At 46.2% G+C, this 27,899-nt stretch overlaps 1 protein-coding gene across 2 annotated transcripts in view; it reads right to left on the reverse strand.

Annotated features, from left to right (window-relative positions):
* The window catches only part of LOC116911083 (sodium/potassium-transporting ATPase subunit alpha-4), a 35,669-nt gene extending 7,770 nt beyond the window's left edge, over positions 1-27,899 (reverse strand). The window contains exons 1-19 of one of the 2 annotated variants that reach the window (XM_032914869.1): positions 27,849-27,899; positions 27,404-27,572; positions 27,160-27,219; positions 24,430-24,636; positions 23,622-23,735; positions 20,781-20,915; positions 20,383-20,500; positions 16,287-16,555; positions 14,744-14,945; positions 14,242-14,351; positions 13,911-14,045; positions 9,801-9,990; positions 9,499-9,671; positions 4,847-4,983; positions 4,316-4,466; positions 3,866-4,034; positions 2,334-2,488; positions 2,088-2,211; positions 1,291-1,436 (exon numbers count right to left, since the gene is read on the reverse strand). In XM_032914869.1, coding sequence (XP_032770760.1) covers positions 1,291-1,436; positions 2,088-2,211; positions 2,334-2,488; positions 3,866-4,034; positions 4,316-4,466; positions 4,847-4,983; positions 9,499-9,671; positions 9,801-9,990; positions 13,911-14,045; positions 14,242-14,351; positions 14,744-14,945; positions 16,287-16,555; positions 20,383-20,500; positions 20,781-20,915; positions 23,622-23,735; positions 24,430-24,636; positions 27,160-27,219; positions 27,404-27,544 — 2,736 coding nt within the window. In that variant the 5' untranslated portion in view covers positions 27,545-27,572; positions 27,849-27,899. Of the gene's footprint in view, positions 1-1,290; positions 1,437-2,087; positions 2,212-2,333; positions 2,489-3,865; positions 4,035-4,315; positions 4,467-4,846; positions 4,984-9,498; positions 9,672-9,800; positions 9,991-13,910; positions 14,046-14,241; positions 14,352-14,743; positions 14,946-16,286; positions 16,556-20,382; positions 20,501-20,780; positions 20,916-23,621; positions 23,736-24,429; positions 24,637-27,159; positions 27,220-27,403; positions 27,576-27,848 lie in introns of both variants that reach the window. The other variant, XM_032914868.1, reaches the window with a different exon arrangement.

Raw genomic sequence — 27,899 nt, forward strand, 5'->3', positions numbered from 1 at the left:
CTGACCACGTGGTTTTCTTGGAGGCAAAATGAAAACTTTGGTACTTTGGACTAGAAAACTGGCTGAATGCTGTAAGCAGAGCTTACCGGGCCAATCTCAAAGAAGTTTGGAAGACAGTAGTGGGTCAAAGTCTATGTGAATCACAGTGGCCCAGGTTGAGGGGATTGAGAAGGGAAGAGCATTAGCCACTGGACCAGACACTGTTCTTGGGATATTTTGGCAAAGAATGTGACTGCTTTCTGCTCTCATCCTAAAAAGTGAATTTAGAAGTAACAGACTAATTTCTTAAGCAGGGCAGTTTTCAAGATAGCCTAATATTGACTTTATTAGTAATTATTAGTAATCACTCTTTCTTTTTTGTATAATGACAAAGAGAAAGTGGGGGGGGAGAAATAGAAAATGTACAGTTTGAGGAGGAAAGGCTTATCAGGAAGTTTAATGTTAGCCCCACATGACACGAAGCATCCACCCTGCAAAAGGAAGCGGCCTAGGGAATTTTCTGCTTCTATAAAGCAGTAACAGAAGCTGCTGCAAATGTGATTCAAGTGGGGACGGGGTTTGTCCCAAGTTGTCACTCATATGATGTTGGCTTTAAGGTCATGAAGGACACAAAAGGGAGTATGGAATATTCTATGGTTACAGAGAGCCACTGAGGCCAGGCATGTGACAAGGTAGTCCATGCAGAAAAGCCCCGAGAGGCCATTGTATGAGTCTGTGAAAGTGAAGCCTGAATTGCACAGGACCCCAAAATGTTGGGAGGTGCCAGACAGCTGTTATCAACCCATTTTTATAATACTTTATATGTCTCCAGTAAACAAGGGAAATTCTTGTCATGTAAAATTATCTTTAAATAGATTTAGTCTATTATAAATAGGTATCGCACCATGCCTTGGCTGTAGGGAAGACATGGAGAATATAAAACTATCAGGGGCTTGGGTTGAGGGCTGGGGAGATGTTGGTGTGGTGAACAGTAAGAACTCTGGGCATCACTGACTCCTAGAGCACGTGGACTTCTAGGGAACGTGGAATTCTTCTGATGGCCTTATGAGGTTCAACTGGCCGAAGCCACAGGTGTACAAAAAGTATCTTTCTTCAACAACTAAGATTTGAACACACATTTTTTTTTTTTTGACGAAGTCTCATAGCATAATAGCCTAGGCTAATCTTAAAAGTTACCATGTTGCCTAGGTTGGCCTTCAATTTGTGGTACTCCTACCATAGCTTCCCAAGTGCTGGGATTACTACCACAGTCTCATTAGTTCCTCCTCAGAGTCTACCCTTTTTACTCACCCACTGCTGCCCATAGGTGTCCTCTAGGTCATTTAGGTTTGTATCATCCCAGTATAGACGGATACCCAGAAGATCAAGAGGCTTAAAACCATTCTCCGCCAGGATCACGAAATAGGTGAAAAATCCAGCCAGCGCCTGTATCATCCCTGTGAGAGATGGAGGCATCAGGGAGGAGAGTCTGCTCAGAGAGTGGTCCCAAAAGGCGGATCCTAACCGTCGTGGGGCTGTGTATCTGCACAACGATGGAGATTCCTGTCATGGGTGATCTGATCTTGCCATCTCTACTTCCAAAACCCTGACATTTGTTTCTAACCGTGCTAAGCCTGCAGAGAAGAGCTGTTTAAGCCTTCTGGCATGAATCAGAGAGCTATATAGGATTTGGAGTTTGCCTCGCTGGATTTTGGTCTTGCTTTGGTCCATATAGGGTCATCTTTGAATCCTATACTCTCTTTAGAAACATATTTTAAATTTTAATCATGCGTATGTGTGAGGGGAAGGGGGCGGGTATGTATGTATATAAGCACAGAGCCTACAGAGGTCAGAAGAGAGCTTCAGAGCTACTGTACCGTGTTACCTCTTTAGTCCTTGTTTCACATGTGGAGAGGGGCGCTATTATTTTGTGTAGGTTTTCCCCTTTACTGCTGGTCTGTAAGGGCATCTCAGAGATCAACAGTTCTCTGCGGTCCCACAGTTTGCTGTTGAAAAACTATTTCCCCGATGTCTAAATAGAGGTGTCTAAGTGGCCAGCCACAGCCACTCCCATCACCCCTCTGCCCCTTGCACTTCCCTGGGCTCACCGATCTGCCCATAGGCCATGCCAATAAGACGGTCGTTCACGAGATTGTCAGTTTTGGGGTTCCGTGGAAGCCTTTTCATGATGTCACTTTCAGGTGTCTCATAAGCCAAGGAGATAGCAGGGACCTGGAGGGTGCACGGTGGAGTTCAGAGTCCATCACTCTAGCTCAGTACTGCCCATCCTAAGACAGCTTTTTCCCTACACTTGATCGATCTTAGGAATCCCCAGAGTGAGGCCTGGTGCTCACCATGTCAGTACCCAGGTCAATGCAGAGAATGGTAATGGTACCCAGAGGCAAGGGTATACTTAAGATAATGAACAGCAGGAAGGGGGTGATCTCAGGGATGTTGCTGGTCAGGGTATAGGCGATGGACTTCTTCAGGTTGTCAAAGATGAGGCGACCTGGAGAGGAGAAGCAACCAGGGGACACACCTCTGATAAACTAACTCCTGGGAAGAGAAATCGTTAGAAAGGATTGGTCCATGAAAAAGCTAGGGAGGCCCAGACCTTGGAGGTGGGAGTGGGGTTGGGGGCGGGGTCTATGATTTGTCTGCAAATCGTGTGCCCATCAAGTACAGCCATGATGTATTAGCCATGGGAAGACTTTGTACTCTTTGTTCTTGGATTCACCATGGCTAGTGTTACCTGATTTTAGTTCAGTGATTCTGAAAATTAGGCAGAGTTGGGCAGAGTTAATCCTGGAGGTGTCTGAAAATATCAGCGTTAAAGTCTTTGCAAGATTAAGACTGAGTGGAAAGAGCCCAGGCTAAGGTTTGAATCTGATTTTTCTGCCTTAACTTGTGACCTTGCTTATCCCTCAGAGTGCAAGATGGCGGGGTCTAGCCTTGGCTACTCTTCCACAGGCTGTCATTTCTTCCCTTAACTCCCTGCATCCTCCCCCGCCCCCCATTGCTTTAACATACTGTGAAATCTGCCTTGTTCATTGTCTGTCTCTCTTCACTACAAAGAAAATTGTTCATGGGCAGGAATTTGTGTCTTTGTCTCCTGCACTTGGGGACAGTCATCTTGCACATGGTGCTTAGAAAAATTTATCGAATTAAATAGATTTCAAACAATGAGCAACAGAAATGAGGGAACCAGACGTGGAACCTCATGGGGTTCTGTTCCAACGGGCATTCTCTTTGGAATTCTCTGGAAGGAGGGCAGCCGAGTTCACCCAGTTCATTTGCAGATCATCTCCAATTGGTCTTAACATGTCTGCATCGTTCAGACGAACAAGTTTCTATGGGGCCCTGCTGAGGACAGAAGCATCCAGTTTCTGAGGCTAAGGCTACCTCTGAAAAATGTATTGAAGTAAATACATTTGGATCCCAGCGAGACCATAAAGAAGATACGATGTATGCCAGAGTCTCAGTCTCCCTGGCAAATCTGGACAACATTTCATCTTTAAAAAGAACACTTAAGCATTAGCTGAATTTTTTTTTTTTTAATATAAGGTCTCTCATTTTTCACTGGCAGGCCTCAAAATTGCTATGTAGCCAAGGATGTCTGACCTTCAACTCATGATCTTCCTGCCTCCCTCATCGGAATACCACATAAATCGGTATTTTATGTGGTATTGGGACGTAAGCCTAGGGCTTTATGCTGGGTGAGTCGTCTACCAGCCATGCTGATGGAGTTTTTAAGGCTTTGTCTTGTGATGTCTTGCAGTCCATACCAGATTAGGAGGTTGGGTGGTGACCATAGGCAAAGAAGGTAATGCACACTAAGCCCCACTCAAAGGATAAAGTCAAACCATTAGGTGTCCTGTGTCCTCACCCTCCTCCACGCCCGTCACAATGGAGGCAAAGTTGTCGTCGAGAAGGATCATGTCAGCCGCCTGCTTAGAGACATCAGAGCCAGTGATGCCCATGGCAATGCCGATGTCAGCCTTCTTCAGCGCGGGGGAGTCGTTCACCCCGTCACCAGTCACTGCCACAATGGCTCCCTGGTAAAATCCAGACGAGAGTGGAAAAAAAAATGTGTGTTAGAGTCAGGATCAGTACCAGAGGTCAACTCGATTCCGGCATCTTGCAGTCGTGTTTATCTGTGCTCAGCCGTGAATTCTGTTCTCTGAGCTATTTAAGCCTTCAGAGAGCGTTCAACCTGAAGGCTATCGATGAGGTTCAAGATGGGATTCCCTCGGGTACCTTTCTACATTCCACGAGTGCCCTGCTGGCTTTGTGGCTGGACTCTGTCAGGCTCCCCAGGGCCCCTCGGCTCCCTTACCAGTCTCTGACACCCCTCCACGATGATGAGCTTCTGCTGAGGAGAGGTCCGTGCAAACACGATCTCCTTGTAGGACTTGAGGATATTGTCCAGCTGACCTGAGTCCATGTCCTTCAGCTCTGAGCCGTGCACTACAATGGCTTTAATAGACCTAAGGGAAGGCGTTTCCAAAGGCTGAGAGGACTCTCCTCAGGTTCCAGGATCCTCGACCCATCTCTTAAGTTCTGGTTTCTTCCCTGCCCACTCTCCTTGTTCCCGGTGTGTACCGTCCTCAGATTGACTCATCTCTTCCTTGACCCTCTTTGTCAACCCCTCCTGCCTTTGGCTCTCTCTCGTCTCCTGTTTCCTCTGAAAACCCAGTGACCTACTTACCCAGTTACTTTTCTGTTATACTTTACTTGGCAAAGAGTGTAAACCCCACAGTCCTACTTGCTGCGAGAGACCCCAGGAGCTTCGTGAAGTGATTTTTTGGGCAGGACAGGCTGAGGGTGGAGGTGCGCTTGTCAGATCTGAGTTCTTTAGGGGACTCACTTGTTATTGACTTGACTGATGGAGATATTAAGCCGAGCAGCAATGTCCTCCGCCGTTTCATTAGCTTCTGAAATGATGCCCACACTTTTGGCAATAGCTTTGGCTGTGATGGGATGATCCCCTGTTACCATGATTACCTGAATTGGGAGGAGGAAGGAAAAGGAGAACGTTTAGATGAGCTCCGGATTCTTTATGGGCCCCTCCACCCCATAATAGCCCATTTAGTAGATCAATTCCAAGCACAGCTCATCCACGTCAAGAGCTGTGCTACGGTGGCTTTACTACTTGGAGGCTGGGGCATCAGCCGATGTGACACAGATGCTTCAGGTTCTAGATTGGCCAGGAAGAAGCCAGTCACTGGGAAGTTTTACAAAATTCAGAATTCTATTCACTTTGTTCCAGAAGCCATTTGAAATTTCAAGCAAGAACATGGAAATACATACCAAACATTATGAAGGGATGCCTACAATAATATGTCACCTAACAAAACTTCATCAAGGTTCAGTGCATATAGAGCCTGACTCTGCCCCTTGCCTTACCCTGCACTTTTAATCTGGAAGCTTGTTGTATCCTCTTCCTACCCAAAGATGAGGTCCTTGTGTTCTTGACTTTCTTAGCATCCTGTTCCTTCCACGTGCTACCACTTAGCGCTTCTCTGTGTAGCGACCTCTTCCCCACTGGAATGAGGGCTTTGAGAAGGAGAGGGGGCTGCATTTTGCCCCACCACAGTGTCCTGCACTGAACAAGTCATCCACAAATAATTTTGGGATGAGGGTTGACGGGAAGTCCCTTCTCAAGGTCCCAGCTGTCCTCTAGGCATCCACACAATTTTTCAAGCTCTCATAGGAGGGATAAGTGAAATATCTGAAGATGGCAACAGAATTCACTGCTTTCAGGGACAAAGGCCCAGAAGAGATCTATTTGCTTTCAAGGTGTAGAAACACCCATTGAAGTGGACTTTCTCCAAGAACTCGACTGTCAGGTTTCACAGACCCCATCGTTCCTCATCACTAGCACCCCTGACTTAGTGGAAGAAGGCAGCCAAGCTAAGCTGCAATTGCACCGAGCTGGTACCCAACTCTTTGATGTTGATCATTCAGCTCTGTGGCAGGACAATAGATCACCAGAGAGAGGCTCAAGCTAGGGCTGCCTGATAGTGAGGCGCTAAAAAGAAACAACTATAAGAGGAACTACCTTGTACATGTGGCTGAGACTGAACCCTTAGTGAGGTGATTCTGGATTACAAGACGATGCAAACTTCCCAGGGGCTCATCCATGGTGGCCTAGGACCTGCTTCACAAGGCATGCTTGTCTTCCTCATGCATTCCTAGTCTCTCACCATGTTTGACAATTACACCGACTGTTGCCTAGTGGCTTCCACCATACCACCACCAGGCCAAGTCAGAGAAGTAAAAATACAATGCTAACTATTCTGAAAGTGAGCTTCTTGATACAGTGTTACAAAACACTCAGATATTCATGTATAAGGTGCACTTCATACAGTCAGAGAAATAACAACACAATGCTAACTGTCCCAAGAGTGAGCTTCTTGACACAATGTTACAAAAGTCGGGTATCCCGTAAGAGACACACTCATACAGCAGAAGTCTAATTCTACAAAAAAAAAAAAAAAAAAAAAAAAAAAAAAAAATAGCTCCTTTTGACATAAAGGGTATCCAGCTGCTCTTGGAATTCATTAAGTTCTGGAAGGATTTGATTTCTCACATGTTGGTGCTGCCTATACTTCTCAGGCTCTCACAGAGCTGTACCAACTATCCTTGTGTTCCCGTCTACTCTTCTTCCAGATCAGACCATCTGAAACCATCAAAGTAAGAAAGCTATGTCCCCAGGATAACTTTCAAAGCTTGGCTTCTTTGTAGAAAGAACCAGGCTTATAATGCACCAAGTATTTTCATTCTACTGAAATCTTAGTGCTAAATATGATGGAAGTGTTTTTGTTTTTTTTAAAATATTTTTAAAATCACATTTATTTCAAAGACCTGGACTACCTGCTCAGTCCTCCAATCGTTCCCTGGTAAAAGGCTTTGGGGCCATGCAACATTTATATGGCTTCTTTTATTCTGTAGTCTGTAACAGTCATCAGTTTTCTGTGTGTCATCACCACTTGGGTCGGGGCAGGGAGCTTGACTCTGGAAGGTTCTGCTTCACAACAAGCTCCCATGTGTCAGTTACATTTTGTACGTTTTGAAAAATGACGCTGTTCGCCGAGCTCACAGCCAGCCCTCTGAGTCCTCACCGACTACAACGAGCCGGCTAGGCCTCCAGCTGTCGTGACACCCTAATCTGGTAGGCATCCTGACTCATTTTACTTCTTTGGGGGCTCCCCACCTGTTGTGGCTTGCCAAAGAGACCCACAAATCCCCAGGTGAGATAAATCGCCAATGGAGGTATATTTATCCACACAAGGTAGATTTATAATTTCGATTGGAAAGATAATGCTTTTTTTCCTGTTGCCAAAAAGCATTTTGCCCTAGGAAAGATGTATTCTACTCGCCAATGTAAGGACCCAGAGCTGGGGGTGGGGCAGGGTTGTTAAAGCTAAGCTAGTGAGGGCTAACGTGAAGTTGGGTCTCAAGCTACTCTGAGCAGCCAGCCTGTCTCCTGGGAATGTGGAGCTCCCACGGGAGAACGGGCGGCCACTCAGACCGCCTCGACCAAGTGCAATATGCTTGAGGGTGTGCTTAGGCACTAGGAGGGAAAGGAATTTAAATAAAGTTGAATACAGGGGAGAAAGGAGACAGATGTGGAGGAGAGGAGGTGGAGCCTGAGCACGTGGCCAGGGAAAATAGCAAGAAGGGAAAACATGGTGGGAAATAATTTACAGTAGCTCCAGACTGCCCTGTCCAGGCTTCCGGCTGGTAAATAAATACCTGGACGGTGTGTCTTTTATACGGGCTGGCTGGAATTTTAAGCTTTACAACAGCTGACTGCACTCACAATGTCTCTCCTCACTCTAAGAGTCTACCTCAAAGCTCAGAGACGGCAGATGACTGGCTGCCTTCTTCCACGATGTGGCTTCCAGTGCTTTTGGGAAACAGCATTGGTTATTCTATGGAGATGTTCTGTAATAAAGATATTCTCCACAAAGAACTCACTGCCTCAGAGGGTTTCTAAGGTGGTAATTAAACATTTGATACGTTGTAATTTTCCGTATCACTTCTTTAGTCTCCACTCCGGTGAACCATCATTTAACTAAGATCTACTGTAAGAGCAGCTCCCACTGAGAGCACCAACGCCCCTAAGTGACTGCAACTCCCCTGCTGTAGCCAGCTCTTCCCAAGGCTTAGATGCAGGCCATCCAGAATATAAGGTAGGAGCAGAAAGTGTCAAGATCTAATCTGTTAAGATGTGAATCTTGGCCCAATGAGGTGGCTCAGTAAAAGCGCTTGCTGAACAAGCCTGCCCACCCAAGTTCAAATCCTGAAGCCCACAAGGTGGAAAGAATTGACTTCCAAAGGTTATTCTCTGAACATCGTGAACATCGTGGCCTGTGTGTCCCCACACTCACGTGTCTACAGATACACATACAATGATTCAACGTTTAAAAAAAAAAAAAAAAAAACAGATACAAATCCTTGACCTAGAAACATGAATAAACAGAATCTCGGAACTGGAAAAATCCCATCGCTACCTCCCTGTGAAGTTCAAGGCCCACCTCATCAAAGACTTCGTCTCCTGGGTCTGCTCTACAGTGGACTTTCATTCTTAGTTTCTAGTTTTCCTTCCAGGGTCGGAGGTTTATGCCTGTTACTGCAGCTGTGCACTGCAAGTCAGACCCATGGAGAGCTCCCCAGTTCTATAACCTCAGCTTCACTGTTGTCTGCTCCAGCCTCCAGGCGCTTTAGCTTTGCAGGACCATAACCCAGCCCAGCATTAGCTCCTCCTACAGTTGGAAGAGCAGCGGTAACACAGTGTAGGAGTTTGTTCTCCAGTGTCACAGCTAGGGGAATCAAGATGAGGAGAGGGAGGGAGGGGAGGGGAGGGGAGGGGAGGGGAGAGGAGGGGAAGGGGAGAGACGGGAGGGGAGGGGAGAGGAGGGGAGGGAGGAGGAGGAGGAGGGGAGACAGGGGAGGGGAAGGAGGGGAGGGAGGGAAGGGGGGGGAGAGGGAGGGGAAGGGGAGAGACGGGAGGGGAGGGAGAGGAGGGGAGGGAGGGGAGGAGGAGGAGGGGGGAGAGGGAGGGGAGGGAGGGGAGGGAGGGAAGGGAGGGAGAGTTGAAGAGAAGAAGGGAGAGAAGAGGAGAGACAAGACACAGAGAGACAGGGACAGAGAGGCAGAAACAGAAAGGTCATTCACACATGGTTAAAGCACTGTGCTTGACAGAAGTTTCAAACTTGTATACTCAGAGTTTCCTGAAGCTTTTTGAGGTACTGATGCCTAAGAGTCTTCCTAAGATCTGGGGCTTAGTTTAGAAAGCCGACTTTTCAAACTTCCATGGTGGTTTTAACACTCAATTCAAGATAGGCGTCCGGAAGGAACTTCCTGTTTGACATCTCCGAAGAGTAGACACCAGAATCTCAAGGAGGCGGCAGTCAATTAGACCAAGGGTATGGGGCCTACTCTAGACTGAGTGTCCTACCAGTTCCTTCCATTGTGACAAGTGGAGGACTTTGGGGAAGGGCAGGGATTTACCTTAATCCCTGCACTTCGGCACTTGCTAACAGCATCAGGCACAGCCGTTCGAGGAGGGTCGATCATAGATATGAGGCCGGCGAAACACAGATTCTCCATGGGAAAATTTAATTGTTCGGTATTAAATTGGAATCCCTTAGAGAAATTGCTAGGCAAATTCAAGAAGCAGAACCCTGCAGAGAGACAAAGGGTTCAGCTGTCATCCAGTGTGTCACCCGACACAGCCCCAACACTCTGAACTGTTCACCCCACAAATAGTCATCCTGATGGGTCCTTTCAGAGCCCTCTCCCCAGCTCCTCACCCAGCACACGCTCGCCCAGACCTCCCAGTTCTATGTAGGCATTCTGGAAGTCTGTCTTCATTTCTTCGTCCATAGGGTACTCCTGCCCATTGAGCAGGAAACTGGAGCAAAAATCCATGATCCTTTCTGGAGCACCTTTCATCAGCAGCACGTGGGCTTCTGAGTTATCTTCCAGAAGGTGGATAGACATCTAGGGAGAGGAGATGTGATAGAACCAGACTGGAGGGGGGGCAGGGCAAGAGACCAGTAACCGGCTTCATACACACCTTCCACCCTCCACCAGGCTGGACTCTAGACTGGATCTAGCTCCTCGTCTGCCCAGGAATCTGTTATCCCCTCAGAAGTTCTCTGAGAGCACAGCAGCTACTCTTTCTCCCTGACTCTTGCTGACGGGACGGCTCACATGAACTCGAGGACCACTGTTCTAGAGCCAGTATCCATGTTTTATCTGCTTTGAGATCTCAGCTAAGTCCTGCAAGACCTCAGCTCCCATACACTATTCTACAGAAAGTAAAAATACCGTGTCTTGGCTATTTTATTTTTTTTAACGATTTATTGACTTTTAATATGTGCATTGGTGTTTTGCCTGCAAGTGTCTATGTGAGGGCATCAGATCACTCGGATTGCAAACACTCGTGAGCTGTCATTCGAGTGCTGGGAATTGAACCCAGGTCCTCTGGGAAAGCAGCCAGTGTTCTTAACACTGAATCATCTCTCCAGCCCCCTTTATTGTTTTTGTTTGTTGTTTGTTTGTTTGTTTTTAATGAGAGCTGCCAAGCAAAATCAAAACCCAAGGTTTGACACTGAAGCACGGAAGTCCCGTAGCCATTCTCCTACAGGCAGGAGATGCCACCGAGAGACACTGTCTACGGGCTGGATGTCTGATGGCGGAAGGCAAGGTATGTATGCATGTTCATGAAAGAATCTGGAGCAAGCAGAGGGAGAAATCAGGCGGCTTGGGTTTGCCGTTCCCTTGGATCTCTGTCTATGAGAAGGCACCCCGTAGAGTTCCTCTTTTTGACTTATAGGAACTGCCTGCTATGGCCCCAGTTGGAGACAGAATCAGCAAACTGAAAGGAACTGTGGGAACGCAGAGGAGACCAGACTGCATTTCCTGAATGTTGAGTGGGGTGAGCCACTGGCCCGTAAAATGTGGTTACAGCGGACTTGTTAAAGAATGATCAGTTATGTCGAACATATGCTCAAGTCGTTAAAGGAAGAAAACGTGGTTCAAGGAGGAAGCTGTAAGATTAACAAAGCTCACTATTTTCAGTGATCAGTGAATATTGGCTGAATGATTTAAAACGGCTCAAGTAAGCACAAGAGCTCCTTACTCTACTAACTTGGTCACAGGGAATAAAAATATTGATACAAGATTACAGACCGGGCTTACAAGATGGCTCAGCAAATAAAGGTGCTTGCGGCCAAACCTGATGACCTGAATTTGCTCTCTGGACTGACAGTGGAAGGAGTGGGCCAGTCTCACAGACTGTCCTCTGGCTGCTGCAGGGAATCCATGACATGCCCCTCCCCCCCAAAAAAGGGTTTTGGCTGGGCCTGGTGGCACACGATTTTAATTCTAGCACTTAGGAGGCAGGGATAAGTGGATCTCTGTGAGTTCAAGGCCAGCCTGATTTGCATGATGAGATCCAGGCTATGTAGAGAGGCACTGTCTCGAAAATTAAAAAAGAAAAGAAAGAAAGGAAAAAGAAATAGGTGGGGGTTTTGTTGTTGTTTTGGGTTTTTTGTTTGTTTGGTTGGTTGGCTAGGTTTCACTATGAAGCCCTGGTTGGCCTGGAACTTATTCTGTAGACCAGGCTGGCCTCAAACTTACAGAGAGCCTCATGGCTCTGTCTCCTGTGTTTTGGGATTAAAGGCATATACCTCCACACTTATCCAAACAAATTTTTGTTGTTACTGTTGTTAAGATTACAGAAAGAACAAGGTGGTAGTGGTGCCCGCCTTTAATCCCAGGAAGCAAAGGCAGGTGGTTTCTGAGGTGGTTTGAGGCTAGCCCGGTTTACAGAGACATACAGGGATACACAGTGAGACCCTTGTCTACCACCACCATCCCCTCCAAAGATTTTATAAAGATATAAAGAAGATGGAGGAGGGAGGGAGGGAGGGAGGGAGAGGAGAGAGAGAGAGAGAGAGAGAGAGAGAGAGAGAGAGAGAGATCAGAAATACTCAGACTACAATCTATTTCAGAGATGGTAAGAGACTAACAGGCTAAGTAAGACACATTCCTTTCAAAGACTGGAGTCTCTGCCCTTGGAGCAAGCTAATTATAGTAGTTCACTCAAAGCCTGTCAGAGCTGGGGCCAGCTGGAGCTGAGGCTAGTGGGGCTGGCTTGTCCCACACAGTGAGCCACAGAGACGAGGCCTGCTGCTTGAATGCTATTCAGTAGCTCAGAATCACTCATATGGTAATTTGGGGGGAACATGGTTACTTGTTAGACATTCCAACAATGTCATGAATATGTTTGACTTTTATTTTTAACCACATGGAGGGAGAGGTGCCTAATTCATCCAAAGGCCTCTGCCAAGCCAAGGAATTCCTGTCTGGTTAGTGAGGCCACCAAGTGTCAGAAAAAAGTAGGAACAAAGTTTGTAGCTTATCTGCAGATCTGGGAGCTCTATTTTATCATAGTGACTAAGGCAAGTTTAGACCGGAAGTGTAGATCTACTTATCCCTAGTGTTCCATCAGAGTACAAATAACTGGGTTTTTCAAATCCATACAGGCTGTCATTTTGTTTATGCCTGAAGACAGAAAGGCAAAACTGACTTAGGAGTCTTATTTCGTAACCCTGTTTCACACACTCAAAATGTCTGGTCTTCATGGAAATACAAGGACTTGGAGGAGCCGTTGTCTGAGCAAACTGGCCTAGTTGGCCTCCAGCCACAGCCACAGCAAGGCTGTTCTCTACTTTCTACTGAAATCCTCTTTGAAGTTGGCTTGCTCCCCCTCCATGGACTTTCCTTCCTTGCTTGCTTTTGCTGCTGCTGCTGCTGCTGCTGCTGCTGCTGCTGCTGCTGCTGCTTTCTGCTTCCTTCTTCTTCTTCTTCTTCTTCTTCTTCTTCTTCTTCTTCTTCTTCTTCTTCTTCTTCTTCTTCTTCTTCTTCTTCTTCTTCTTCTTCTTCTTCTTCTTTCTCCTCCTCCTCTTCTTCCTCTTCCTCTTCCTCCTCCCCCTCCTCTTTCTCCTCCCCTTCCTCCTCCTCCCCTTCCTCCTTTCTCTCTTCCTCCTCCTTCCTTTTTGCCTCCTCTTCCTCCACCTTCTTCCTTTTTCCTCCTTTTCCTTCTCTTCATCATCCTCCTCCTCCCTTTTTTCCTCCACTTCCTCCCCTCTCCTCCTCATCCTCCTTTTAAAGACAAGATCTCTCACGCTACAGGTCAAATTTACCTGAAATTCAGATTAATCCTCCTGCCTCAGCCCTCTCCCAGCTGCCGAGGTTATAGGCATGACCACCACACATAGCTTCTCTGGATTTTATTGTTTATATCCCTGGCCATCTCTCACCCTCTCCTACCTGCTCCTCCCTAGATAATGAAGCAATGCTTTTGAAAAAATGAAACACAGAAAGCCTGGAAATGAGTTCTGGGACAGCCGGGGCTGCACAGAGAAACCCTGTCTCCAAATAAACAGAAAACAACAAAAAACAAAAAAAGAGGAAAACATGGCACGTGTGCTGTCGACCCCTAACTGTCTCATGATGGCTGCACTAGGGAGGGAAAAGGCTTAATTGATGGCGAAGGAAACAAGAGTGCCTTGCAGTCACAGCCTAGTGTCTACAGTGGCGAATTTCATAGCAGACACTGGTTTAGACTAACAGTGTCAGCTGCCTCTATCTGTCTTAGCATTTTATGATGTGTTCTCTTTGCAGGCAACATGGGTGAGCATTCTGCTTGGACCCTCTCCCTTTATCACCTACTTCTCCTCTCCTCAGCCTTTGTCACTTTCCTTGAGCTGAGCCTTCCTCCTAGTTGGGATGCTGGCTCTCCTGAATGAGTGACCTGCTCCAAAGTACAGCTGGAGGCAAAGGCATAGCGCCCCCAACTGGCGAGTCCATTCCCTACACCGTCCTTCTACCCAGCTTTGTCAGTTCTGTACCTGGTACTTGTTGGTAGAATTAAAAGGAATCTCTGCCACCTTGGGGTTTTTCTGTCTCATTTCACTCACAGGGCTGTAAGACTGCTCAATGAATTTGAGGAGGGCTGACTCAGAAGCATCCCCTGTTGTTGCCCGCTGCAAGGAAAAGATCGTACAGTAAGTCTCAGGGGTATACCATCTAGGCATGGGATTTATCTGTGGTCTCAAGCAGAGAGGCAGAACGGGGAGGGAAGGGCGTGTGTAGAAAACCACTGGGAAGCAGACTTTTCTGAAAGGGACAGGTGATACTAGTCACCGAGATGACCACCCTCTTTCCACTTCGACTTAATACCTTAGTTATGGGAAGAGACTCCTGATGAGGCTTAAAGTCGGCCCGGTTGCAGAGGCCAGCAATTCGAGCCAGGTAAAACCAGGTGTCAGAGGACTTGGGAAATGTTTTCCCTAGGGAAGAAGAAGGGGGAGAGCTGTAAACACAGAGTTTAAAACAAGGGATTAGACTTTGACAGGGAGGTCAGTCAGGGGATTAGGAGGGTCAAGATCTTTCTCAGCTACATAAGACGTTGAAGATCCAATAAACTAAGCAGGGGTTATTCAGTTTCTCCTTCGCACCCAAACACTGCACAGAGATAGCGTCTCTTCCCTTTCTTTTTTCTCTTCCCTTTTTGGTTTTCCGAGACTAGGCGTGTGTCACCGCCGCCCGGCATGATATTTCTGTCGTAAGACACCTCCTTTCCTTCTATGCTCCAGCTTTCTCCTGTCTGCCTGGTGTCATCGTTCGCCTAACATTCCCGCCCCAAGTCCTTCTGCTCTTGGCTACCAAGGCTACTAGTTACCCGTGGTTTGCTCCTCGCTGGTGTCAGCCTCGTACACAGTCTTATCAAACCACAGATGAGCCACCGTCATGCGGTTCTGGGTGAGGGTGCCCGTCTTGTCCGAGCAGATGGTGGACGTGGAGCCCAGCGTCTCCACCGCCTCCAGGTTCTTCACCAGGCAGTTCTTGCGAGCCATGCGCTTGGCTGTCAGCGTCAGGCACACCTAAGGCCACCGAAAGGAGAAAGAATGGATTGAGTGGGGGCCACGTTATTTTGCTTGGGGAATTTGATTATTTTTATTTCCTCTTTATCCTAACCTGATCTTTGGAAATCTCACCTGTGTTCTACGTAAAGGATACCAAAGAAATGATTTAGGGCAATAGTTTTCAGTGTGTGCCTTCTTCAGATGTCTGTCACAGAGCACAGGCTCCTTCCCCTGGACATGTTCAGATATTCCATTCAGACACCTCTTTTCCCTCCTAGACCACTTCCTGTCTTTCAGATCTACTTTCTTCAAGGACCACATCGGTGGGTCATGCTTTATTATGGTATACAGTGCTATGTACGCATGGGGCATCTGGTCAATAGTTTCAGAAAAGTTTGGGCAGGAGGAACTGGGAATGACTTTGGAAAAGGAGGTCACAGTATTGAAAAGCCCCTGGGAGATCATTTAAACCAGAACATTTTTAAGAACATAAATTGAAGGTAAGGTTTTTAAAAATTAACAAACCACTGTGCTATGGATATGTAAGTGTAGAATTCCAATTCATGGAATTCCAATTTATTTACATTATATCACTAGTCCCAGCATTTTAAAACTAGTCCAAGCATACCCTAAACGTTATCCTTATTTCTATTTTAAGAAGAATATTGGAAAAACTAGAGCATACCCAAGCAAGTTATTAGCAAGACAGAGTTGAGACCCTGTCACAGGAAGAACGTTTAGGGGAAAGGGGATTACTTGGAGGATCTGAGGGGACACAATGGTTGCCATAAGAGGTGCGGAGGGCTTAGGCCATTAGGAGGCAACGAACCAACCTATTTGGGTTGGGAAAACCGGGATGAAACAGGGAGGCCTATTTCTGCTCAGTTTAACTAAGTAAACGGAAAGCAAGACGGGCTGAGACCAAGGGGCTAAGTCCGCCATCCTCAGAAACAAACCACAATTATCTTCCATGGATTTTATAGAGGACATTCCGTGTTGACCAAAGGTTGGTTTTAGATGGCCTTGGCATCCTTTCCAGGAGGATTCTGTAATCCCAAATTAATCTTTAAAAACTAGCGAATACTCGAGGCCCGATCATCTTAAATGATCTTGGCTGAGTTTAACAGCCAGTGCACCTGAGACCAGAGCATACACTTTCTCTCTGTTGTGTCTTGCTTCCTTTTTCACTGAGGGGAAAGAGTAGTCACGGAGGTGGGAACTAAATTGCTTCTGATGCGTATATGCATCTCAGGGATACCCCACACTTCAGATGTGATAGTAAGGACTTCCTTTCCCTGGGGCCATTTGTCTGCCCAGAGCTCACCCCTCCCACACACACCCCCAACCTTGTTCACTCACAGTGACAGTGGCCAGCAGCCCTTCTGGCACATTGGCCACAATGATGCCAATAAGGAAAATGACAGCATCCAGCCAGGTATAGCCCAAGATAAGCGAGAGGAAAAAAAACGTGACACCGAGGAAGACTGCGACAGCTGTGATTATATGAATGAAGTGTTCGATTTCAGAGGCAATCGGGGTCTTGCCCATTGTCAATCCTGATGTCAGGGAAGCAATCCGGCCCATTACTGTGTGGTCTCCTGTAGCAATCACAATACCCCGGGCTGTTCCTGTGAGTGAAGGAAGAAGCTATAACACGGTACTGTGGTAGAGTAAGAAATACGTGGGTGGATATTGCCACCCCAGTTATTGACACAGACCTTCTAAAATCTTTTGGTTGTATTGCTAGAATCTTTGGTTATCATGGTTGGTTCCTGACATTTTATAATGTCTGGCATGAGAGGAATATCGCACAGAAAGCTTCCAAAGTCCATAGAATTCCTGGGTGGTAAGAGAACCTTTTGCTTTAATGAGGAAACTCTTGGTGGGCTCTTGGATAGCCATAGGACAAGAAAATTGCCAGGGGAACCAGCCATGTGATTACAGGTGGGCTTTCAGCTCTACAAGGGATGGGGAAGAGAGGCTGAAGGTTGAGTTGATTACCAACAGCAAGTGATATAATCAGCCATGTCTGTGTAATGAAACACTCGTTAAAAAGCCAAGACAACTGTGTTTGGAGAGCTTCCAGGCTGGCAAACACATGGAGGTGTCTGGAGGATAGCATACTCAAGATACAGAAACTCCACATCCCTGCTCACACCCCATGCCCTATGCCTGTCTCCCATCTGCCTGTTCACTTGTCTCCTGCCATCTGTAATAAGCGCAGAATGTAGGCCAAGTGCTTCCCTGACTTCTGTGAGCCTTAAGGAAAAAGTCATGGGAATGCCAGTTCACAGCCACTCTGTCACAAGTATGGATGACAGCCTATTGCTTGGACGAGAGACTGAAGTAGGAAGACTCTCATGGGATTGAGCCCTCATCTGATGCTATTTTGAGGTAGTTAGTGTCAAAGTTTGACTGAATTATGGGGAACTGATGGGGAAATCCCTATGGTAAGACATAGGATTCTGTGCAGACAGGAAAAATAAGGGTGCAAGCCACAGGCTGCTAAACATCCTACAGTGTTCACTGAGTCCTCCTCTTCACTCACAACAAAGACCTCTCCAGTCCTCAGTGTCAGGACTCCAGAAACTCTGCCTGAGGAGCCCCCTCCCTGCTTTTCTGACTAGAGCTAGTCTGACCTCTGCTGGGTGGCACAAGCCATGACACCTGTGCCCTGTGCTTTACCAGGGCACAGGGCCCTTTCTTTCCACCAGTTCTGCTCCCTATGTAGAAGGACACTGTGGTTGACTTTATCCACTCATCCACAACTTTGAAACAAGATCGTTTAAAGCCATTTTTTTCTACTTCACCATAGTGCCTGTCACCCCTACCATTCAAGTCATAGAGTTTCCAAGAAAAGAAACTCATGGAAAGAATGTTTATTTCAGAGGCAGAAGGGCACAGGGCCGAACCATCAACTTCTTAAACAAATAGCTCTCTTCCCTGAGGCGAAGTACCACGCCTGTTGAGACTATGGTTTCCTCATAGTTAACATGGGATGAAGCATAGCACAGAGGTTGTGAAATCCAGTATCGGGGAGGCTGAGTGGAGAAGGAAGAGGAGGAGGAGGAAGAGGAAGAGGAGGAGGAAGAGGAGGAGGAGGAGGAAGAAGAGGAGGAGGAGGAGGAAGAGGAAGAGAAACAACAAAGAACCCACAAAGCTGTGAAATCAAATGTCTCCAAAAAAAAGCCTAGAACAGGCTGGATATGGTAGACACTCAACTTTATTCTGGCATTTAGGTAAATAGAAGATTACCTAAAGAATCAGTATAAAATTATTCACGTGTCTCAGTGGGAGCGGCTCCCACAAGTACAGGGGCATGGAGCAGTTGGAGGTCTCCAGTCTAAAGTTGTCTTCAGCAACAGTCAAGGGACATGGGGCTGAGGAGACGGCTCAGTTAAGAGCGTCTACTGCTCTTGCAGACATCTTGGATTGGTTCCCAGAACGTACATGGCGGCTCACAGCCATCTCTAACTGGAGTCTGAGGGATTGCCTCTTCTGACCTCCTTGGGCTCCTGAATTTATGTGGGACAAGTATGCAGACACACACACACACACACACACACACACACACAACTATTTCAAAAAAGAATCTAGGAGTAGAGTTTTTAGATGGATTAGGCTAGTATTGTGGGGAGGGAGACTCTAGAAAGGGTCGCAATGTAAAACACTCTACAGACAACCTTTGAGCTGGTTGACAGGGGTTCTCTGAACCTTTATGAAAATAATAACTGAAAGGATTTTATATTTTTGATAGGGTGGGTGTAGGTGGCTACATTGTCATTTAAATCTATTCCGTGCATATATCTAGCTCGAAAAGATTAAATGTAACAAGGGCTCCCTGTGTGTCGAGAGATGGAGTAGTATTGTCAGAGAGAGATCAGGCTCCCAAAAACATGGGAACACAAAGAGGGGTTTGTGCCACTGCCTGTCAAGCTTGTAGCACTGACCGCTGGGAGACAAGGATAAAGTTGTACTTATGTTACTGATTTGTAAATTGGTCTAGGGTGAAGGTTAGAGGGAAAACTGGTCTAAGGCAGATGCTATTACTCAGCAAGCTGTACAATCTTAGTGTGCTGGGCATGGGAGAACACTTCTTTAGCTTCAGCACTCAGGAGGATCTCTGTGAGTTCAAGGCCAGCCTGGTCTACGTAGCAAGTTCCAAGACAGCCAAGAGCTGTGTAGTGAGACCTGACATGCTTCGACAAACAAAACAAGACCCCTTAGCCTAATCTAGCTAGTTCCAACCTCTTGACTACATTTGGATTGTGCTTGTCTCCTGTGAAATCCCTTGTCTCTCAGATAGACCCTTGTCTCAACTGCAGTGCCTTCCCCCACTCTTGCCTAGTCTGCTTGTCAGCAGCACATACTTCAGAAAGATAAACCTAAGTGAATTTTCTCCTAAAATAAAGCAGCCAAAATACAGCATTTTTAGAGGAACCTTGTTAATTTGCATTTTTCTGTACATTCAATAATTATATGTTTCATAGATTGTGTACAGATCAAATAATTTCTTTCTGGTTGGATTCTTCATGCATGTCGAACATTATTGTTGTTATTAAGACACCTTCAAGTGAAGTGATTTAATGAGGAGGTCATTAGCACTCTCTGTGTAGAGCAAGCAGCGTGGGAAGAGGAGGCAGACTTTCATTAGAATCTAATCTTCCTCTTTTCTGTTGGGTCATTGTCTAAACTATGGTGAGCATGCAATTTCTGGGGACTTTATAGAGTTTCGTGTTTGGCATTGTGAGAGTCAGGAAAAAAACGTTTCTAGCACTTGACACACTACAGTTAGGTGCATTTATCTATTTGTCAGAAAGCATCTATCTTTAGACAATAAGACATTCATTCTTAAGCATTAATAATGATTTGCAAGTGCATCTGGGATAAGTTTAGGTTTCCTCAAGGGCAAAGGGCAAAGGAGAGAAGGACAAAAATCGTGGTTCAAAAGTGTCTTCTTTTCATTCTAGGGACAAAGCCAGCGCTTGAATGACAGAGCTCGAAGGGCACCTTTGAGAATTCAAGCTTCTGGGGTTGGTATCTTCCTCTGGAAGGTAAAAGGAGTTAGGAGGGTGACCCAGCAGGGTTGGATAACGTTTCTCCATTCTGTGCTATTTCCAACACATTAACTGGTTTCTCCACCAGTTCAAACCACTGTCACAACTACAGGACGCTCTCAGTGGATTAGACCTTGTGCTAAGTGTTTTACGTCATTTAGTCCACAAGCAATCCATGGGTAGCAGTTTTTAGTGTTAACAGAATGCAGATTCGGAAAAGATGGTTTTAACTTTTTTGCCAGAAGTCATTAAGCGCTTGAGTGATGGAGAAGCCAACCTGGTTATTTTCTTCCTACTCCAGACCCTTTGGAAAACAGAAGGTTTTAAAAGCCATGTGTTTCCACCTCTTTTTTTTTCTTCTTTTTCTGAGTCTGTGCTGCGTATGATACAATACTCACCTTCTACACAGTTGGTGGAGAAGAAGATGATATTCCGTGTCTCCAGAGGGTTCTCATGGGTGCAATCCGGGCCACGAGACTGTGGTTCTGACTCCCCAGTCAAGGAGGAATTGTCTACCTGGGGTGGGAAGGATAGGTTAAAAGGCAGTCTCAGGACAAAGGACGGATTCATGGATGAAGGCAGCACCTGCACCTTATCTGTCAGAACCATCACGCCATTAACATGCAGAGATAGGCAGCCATACTCCCAGCACCTCATCTTCTTTCCCCCCAAACCACCCTCATCTCTGTCTCAAGGTTTTGAATTATAAGATCGTATTAAGACTAAGTCCAGGTCTTCACCATGCCTCAGAGCCATACATTGCCGTAGGCTCCCTCCTCCTATAGCTTCTCCTCACCTTACATCCTTGCGCAGAGATAACCCTGATATCAGCAGGGACTTGGTCTCCACCCTTCACTTCTACTAGGTCTCCCAAAACCACATCTCTTACATTGATCTGCATTGTCTCTCCATCTCGAATTACCAGAGCTTGCTGTAGGAAGATAATGTATGGTCGTCATACAGCCTCCTGCACTTCCTGTCCCGCTCCTCCTGCACTTCCTGTCCCGCTCCTCCTGCACTTCCTGTCCCACTCAAGCCCTCTCTGTCCTTCTGTGTTATCTCCACTATTGCTGTCTGCAGAACCTTTGCAGTGTGACTTCGATGGCCTTCCTATTAAGACGTGGGATCTACCTCTTTGTCCCTAAACGTAGAATCGACCATGTGATCGATCTTGTATTTATGGCCCAGAAGATTTTAGCAAATGTAGTAAGCATAAAGGCTTAAAAGATTATTTCATGAATCCACAGCCAACCATTATGTGGAGCCTGGAGAATCCTGATGGAGGGGGGGAGGAAAGATTGTAGGAGTCAGAGAGGTCAAGGACAGCACAAGAGAACCCACAGAATCAACTTGTCCCCATAGGGAGCAGAACCAACAGCCAGGAAGCCTGCAGGGGTCTGACCCAGGCCTTCCACACAAATGTTATAGTTGCGTAGCTTGGTCTTCGTGTGGGACTCCTAACAGTGGGAGCAGGGGCTGTCTCTGACTCTGTTGCCTGCCTTTGGGACCCTTTCCCTTAAGTGGCTGCCTCACCTAACCTCGACCGGAGAAGATACACCTAGTCTTACTACGACTTAATGTGCCAAGGTTGTTTGATACCCCAGGGAAGCCTACCCTTTTCTCAAGAGAAAGGGAGGAGGAGTGGATGGTGGGGAGGGAAGGGGAGAGGACCGGAAGGAGAGGGGGGATGGGAAGCTTTGGATCTGAATGTAAAGGAAATAAATAAATTAGTTTAAAAAAATCGTTCATGTTAAGGTTTGCCCTGCTGTTCCTGGGAAACCCTCTGTTCCCAGGAACAAACCAGATCCCTAAGCGTCCCAATCCTTTCAGCTGACGACTGAATAAGTTTCTCTTATATTTCTCCCTAGAGCAAGCTGAAGCCAGCTTAGACCAGAGCAGCAGCACAGACACAAAATTGTGACCAAAGTTATGTTTGGGTGGTATATTAGACAATCAGTGCCACCTGATAATGTCCAAGGTCCTAGTCAAAACTCTTACTCAAAGGAAGGTTTAACTTATGTTGACATTAAAGGTAGAAGAAAATCTTGGGCTGCGAGGGTAGAGCCTGGTAATATTGCTTCATGATTTGGGAGACTGTATTTTCTAAAGCTTCTAGGCCTGTATTTAGGAACTCCAATCTGCTGTCATGCTATTTCCAGATACTTTAAAAAACATTTGACTTGAAAATAAAATTTAAATTTCAGAAAAGTTTCGGTAATAAGAATAGTGACAAGCGCACCTATAAAACTTTCACCTGTCTTCACCCACTAACTTTCCACCTCAGTTACTTTACCCTTTCCTGTCTCTAAGTTATATGCATCACGGTAATTTATCCTAAACACTTGTGTGTGCATTTCCAAAGAATTACATAATCTTTGTTGTCTTAAAAAAGACTTGTTTTATGTATAGATATACATATCTATATACATATGTATATACACATACCCATATGTATGCATGTTCATACATATATATGTATACATACACACATGTATGTATGTATGTATGTATGTATGTGTGTATGTGTGTATGTATGTGTGTATGTATGTATAGATATGCACTGTGTTCATGCCTGGTCCTTGTGAGACCAGGAAAGAAGGAAGGCGAGATTCCTTTGAAACTGGAGTTTCAGGTGGTTGTAAGCCACCATTAGGGTATGGGAACAGAGCCCAGGTCCTCTGCAAGAACAGATTCTTAGGGTTTCTGTTGCTCGGATAAACACCACAATCAAAATTACCTTTGGGAGGAAAGGATTCATGTCTCTTAGACATTCCACATCACAGTCCATTATCCAAGAAACTCAGGCACTCAAGGCAGGAGCCTGGAGGCAGGAGCTGATGCAGAGGCCACGGAGGGATGCTTCTTACTGGCTTGCTCTCCATGGGCTTGCTCAGCCGATTTCTTATAGCACCCAGGACCACCAGCTGAGAAGTGGCACTGACCACAGTGATGTGGAGCCTCCCAGATCAATCATCAATCAAGGAAATGTACCACAGGCTTGCCCACACGCCAATCTTGTGGGAACATTTTCTCAACCGAATCCCTTCTTCCCAAGTGACTCTAGCGTGTGTTGAGTTGACATAAAATTAGCCACCAGGAGCACCAAGAGCTGTTAAGTGCGGATCCATCTCTTGGCCCCTAGATTATTCTTTTTCTCTGGCAACACAGTGATGAGTTTCAAGTGGTGTGATTTTGATGCAATACTCACATTTACTGTGTACATTTCAGCTTTTGGCACTTGACCCAAAATGTCGCTTTAGGGCATTGCCTCCCAACACAACATCAGGCCTGAGACCTATCGCCATATCTTTCTAGCTTTTTAAAAACTGGAACATTTCCACAGGTTCATTGCCTTTAATGTCACCCTCCCCACTGGCTTGGCTTTCAGCAGATGTCCTTATTTAAGTTGTGGAGGGTCATTCTTCATTTCATTGTCACTTTCAGACTAGACAATTTGTGGCTATCCTCATTGGAGCATTGCTTACATTTCTCCTGGTAACTCCCAGGCTCCCTTATCACCAGCCTCACTCAGGGCACCCACTGTGTGTGACAGTCTCCAGGAACTACTGAGCAGTTATACAACTGGTCACAATCTGCACTTCCTCTCGCTAGCTCTTCCCACATGAGTCCTACCTACCTGAGGCACCATGGTCTTAAAAGACTCCATGATCTTTGAGCTCTTCGCCTCCTGGTAATATGAGAAGCAGCCAGTGATGATGACTACGGCAGCTAGTACAATACCCAGGTACAGCTGAAGACAGAGAAGGAAGGTGCCATTAGCACATCCTTCCCCGCTTCTGCATCCTCACACAGACTGCCAAGGGAACAACTTCCTCTGGCTGGAGGAAGTCATGGAACTGAGGGCTGAGGAGGATCTGGGAAGTGTTGGCACACTTGACTTCCTGGTAATGAAGACCTAAGCTATGGGTTGAGTGGTCAGAAAACTCCCAGAGACTATGAATATTTATCTCCCTCTATAGGCAGGTGGACGACAGTGAGCCAAGGAGAGCAAGAAATGAAGAGGTCGGCGTTCTGAGTAAGAAAGGGGGACTGCAGGTGGAGAGATGGCTCAGTGGTTAAGAGCACTGACTACTCTTCCAGGGGCCCTGGGTTCAATTCCCAGCAAACACATGGTGGCTCACAACCATCTGGAATGGGATCCGATGCCCCCTTCTGGTGTGTGTGTGAAGACAGCGACAGTCTGAAGGTGTCTTTCAAAAAAGGTGGAAGTGGAGACCACAAAACACTGTGGTAGCCACTTGGTGAGTAGACTGATTAGAATAATGCCTCTTAGGCATTATTAGGTCTTAGGGAGCTGAACCAGAAACTTTCTAGAAAGAGTTTGCAGGAGACCAAGATGGACTAAGAGCTTCCCCAGACACTTCTGGACTATTGGGGATTTGGGCCAGAAGAATTCGAGGTTTGGGGGGAGGGAGCAAGCTCACATTATCTTTGTTGGCGTTTTCTTGGAAATAAGTTACATGTATGCCATAAGCCAGGAAGCAGAGAAGGGAACCAGTCCACAGCAGGAGGGAGAAGCCACCAAATAATTGTTTACAGAATTTGATCCATTCTGGAGTGGTTGGAGGAGGGGTTAGTACATTCGGTCCATTTCGAGTCAGAATTTCCTGGGCATCTGTGACGCTAAGACCCTGTATGGAGAAGAAATAAGGATGGAGAGGAAGCTGTGACAAAGAACCAGTTACAACGAAAGAGGACCTACTGGTTACAGCCTCAGGACAGGCCTACCCCCAAAGCAGCCTTGGAACATCCTTCTGAAGAGTCTTTCTGATAAGGTAGGATTTTAGAATTCGTTTTGTAGACGGGGTTTCATTTAAAATGCTTACTTATATAGGGCTTTTTTTGTTTGCACATTCGTGTATGGATTGGTTTACAAACCTTTTGAACTTGAATATTGTATCTTGGGGCTTGGTCATGTGATAGGAGCTGAGAATATCATCATCAATAGGAATGACTTCCACCCAAAGAGACTCTGAGAAGGCATGTTGGGAAGGGTGGTTGCAGCAAGGTGTGACAACCTAGGTCTAATTCTTGGACTCACGTGGTAGAGAGAACTGAATCCCACGAGTGGTTCTCTGACCCCCATGTGCACAATGTGGCACAGTCACATCTCCACCCATAAACTGAGGCGTTCACAATCAATCAATAAATCGAATAAATGAAATTCAAGAACGTTCCTTATTCTTAGGGAGTTCAAGTTGGGAAACAAACATATAGAAATGATTACAGTATACTAGGCTGACTGGGGTTATGATCCATGATGCTGGCAACATCTCGGCATCCACGCTTTGGCTTTCCAATTTGGAAACTAGGGAACAATCAAACTGAAGATACCAACGTCCAGATTTTATTCTAGCCTTATGCACATACTTCTGTGATTTTCCTTGATTTTATGTGAGAATAGAATCTACTGAAGCCTATCAGCTATTCCCTTAGCCTCTCTTCAAAACAAACCTAAGGGGCCTTCAACCTCTCAAGCGTTTAAAGCTTTTTTTTTTCCCCTTTTCTTTTTTTCGGAGCTGGGGACCGAACCCAGGGCCTTGCGCTTGCTAGGCAAGCGCTCTACCACTGAGCTAAATCCCCAACCCCGCGTTTAAAGCTTTTAATAACAACACTAAATCATTGTCTTCTTTACTCATCCTTGGTGATGGGTGATTGGCCACCAAGTTCCAGGACAGCCTGATCTCAAAAAGAATATGTATGGTAAACGTCATGGTTTGACTCTTAGATATTCCCCAAATTACCTGATACCCAGCTGATGGTGGTGGTGTGAGGGTGCTGTCAGGAGATGGTTCAGGGGAGGAAATGGACTACTGGAAGGTATCCTTGTAAGGTATGTTGGGATTCTTCCTCCATCTTCCTATTGGCCATGAAGTAAGCCATTTTGTTCCATCACATGGCTTCTTCTTTCCTCCCCACAGACGAAATGTGAGCAGTGGAGCCAAGAGACCCTGACCTGGACCCTCAAAGCTCTGAGTCAGAACGACTCTTTCCTCCTTTGCATTGTTTGTCTCTGTCCTACATTACTTTTTTCGATTGCTGTGAAGAGACACCATGACCAAGGCAACCTACACAACAACGTATTTATCGGGGCTCACAGTCCCAGATGGTTAGAGCCACGACCATCATGACAGGGAGTATGGCAGCAGGCAGGCTGTAGTTGAGAGCATGAATCCTGATCCACAGGCACAGGCAGAGAGAGAGCTCACAAGGCCACACCCCTTAGTTCTTCCAAGAAGTCCCACCGACTGAGGACAAAGTATTCAAACATAAATCTATGAGGACCCTTCTCGTCCAAACACCACCAGATGTTTTGTCACACTGATAGAAAGCTAATGCTTCAAGTTTTCCAAAGATGTCGTGATTTATCCCAATAGATTTAATACCAAAAGCTATGAGAATTCAGATTTTTCCATTAGAAAGCTAGACTTTAAATGCCGGCCATAGTGTTATACACCTTTAATCCCGGCAGAGACACGTGTATTTCTATGAGTTCAAGCCCAGCCTGGTCTATATAGTAGTGGGTTCCAAGTTAATCAGAGGTAAATAGTAAGATCTTGTTTCGGGAAAATAAACATGTAAAAGAAAGTTAGGTATTAAAGAGATTTGTAAAATATAAGATGACACTAATTTATTTTGAAAAGTATACTTATTTTGGTTAAAAAATGATTGCTGTTAATTTATAATAAACCATTTTTTTCCTTCTCTTCTTTCTTTCATGACTCTGGGAATCAAACAGGCTGAAGATACTCTACCACTGAGCCACATTTCCAGCAACTACTCTATTTAGAACTAGGAAATACTTTTAAAATTTGCCAATTTAAATTTTACTATGGCAAATACCAATAACATTATTTTTACCTAAGCAAAAGCTCTTTGGGGGCCTTGATGAATCCTAAGAGTATAAACAGGTCTAGAGGACCAAAAAAGGGCATATTCCCAACCACCCACACTGTCCAACCACCCATAAGCCTCTTTCTCGGGTCGTTACCGTGATCATTTTCTTCCAAGTAGAGTTATGTGGAGCTTTTGCGGGGCTGAGGGTAAGAGGTACAAAGTTGGATTTGAAGTTGGGGGGTGGGGGTCACTTTCAGCATCTGCACTGTCCCAGTGGCTTCCAATCAATGAGGACCTCTGCTTCAAGCAGTTCTTACCTTGGTCAAGTCCACAGAGTACTTGGCGCTCAGCTCATCCAACGTTAGCTTGTGATCGTCCTGAGGGAACAAAAGGGTCATCAAGGTGAGATAGTGACCTAAGGTCTCGTGCAGGGAGGAAGGAGGGGTTGGACGGGATAGTCCTGGCAGTGTGCTTCTGTTCTCCAGGCAGCACCGGTGTGGAAGACGATCAGGCAGAAGGCTGAAGGGTGTTTCAAGGGCAGTTTGCTTTGGACATCCTCACCATAACCACTTCCTTCTTCAACTCCTCTAAATCTTTCTTCCTTCTTTTCACTTTCGGCTGACTATTCGTATTTGAAGCCCTCAGGGTGGGTCTTGGCTTCTGCTCACTAGTGGCCGCTGTCTCTTTTCCAGGTTCCATCATGTGATCTCTAGATATAGGTGCGTTGGCTCTACTGGTGGAAAGAAAGCAAAAGAGGGTTAAGGGGGTATGAGAGCAAGTGGAGGGAGGAGTTGGGGGGGTGAGGTCAGTGTGGTGAAAAGAGCAAAGGCTGGCCAAGGAGTGGGAAGGTAGAGAGAGGTCTGTACCCATGGGAAAGGAACGGTGAAGAGGGGTGCAAAGTCTGAGTGGCAAGGCTGGAGAAGGAAGCGCCAACCTGAGCGAGTCTAGACTCTGAAAGTGAGGCTGGGCTAGAGGGCAGAGATTGGCGTCGAGGGCACCTGTGTACCTGAATGATGAAGATGCAGGGGCTCGGCAGGTGGGAAGTGCAGTGGAGCCG

The sequence above is a fragment of the Rattus rattus genome, chromosome 10 (assembly GCF_011064425.1).
Source record: "Rattus rattus isolate New Zealand chromosome 10, Rrattus_CSIRO_v1, whole genome shotgun sequence".
Taxonomy (NCBI): Eukaryota; Metazoa; Chordata; class Mammalia; order Rodentia; family Muridae; genus Rattus; species Rattus rattus.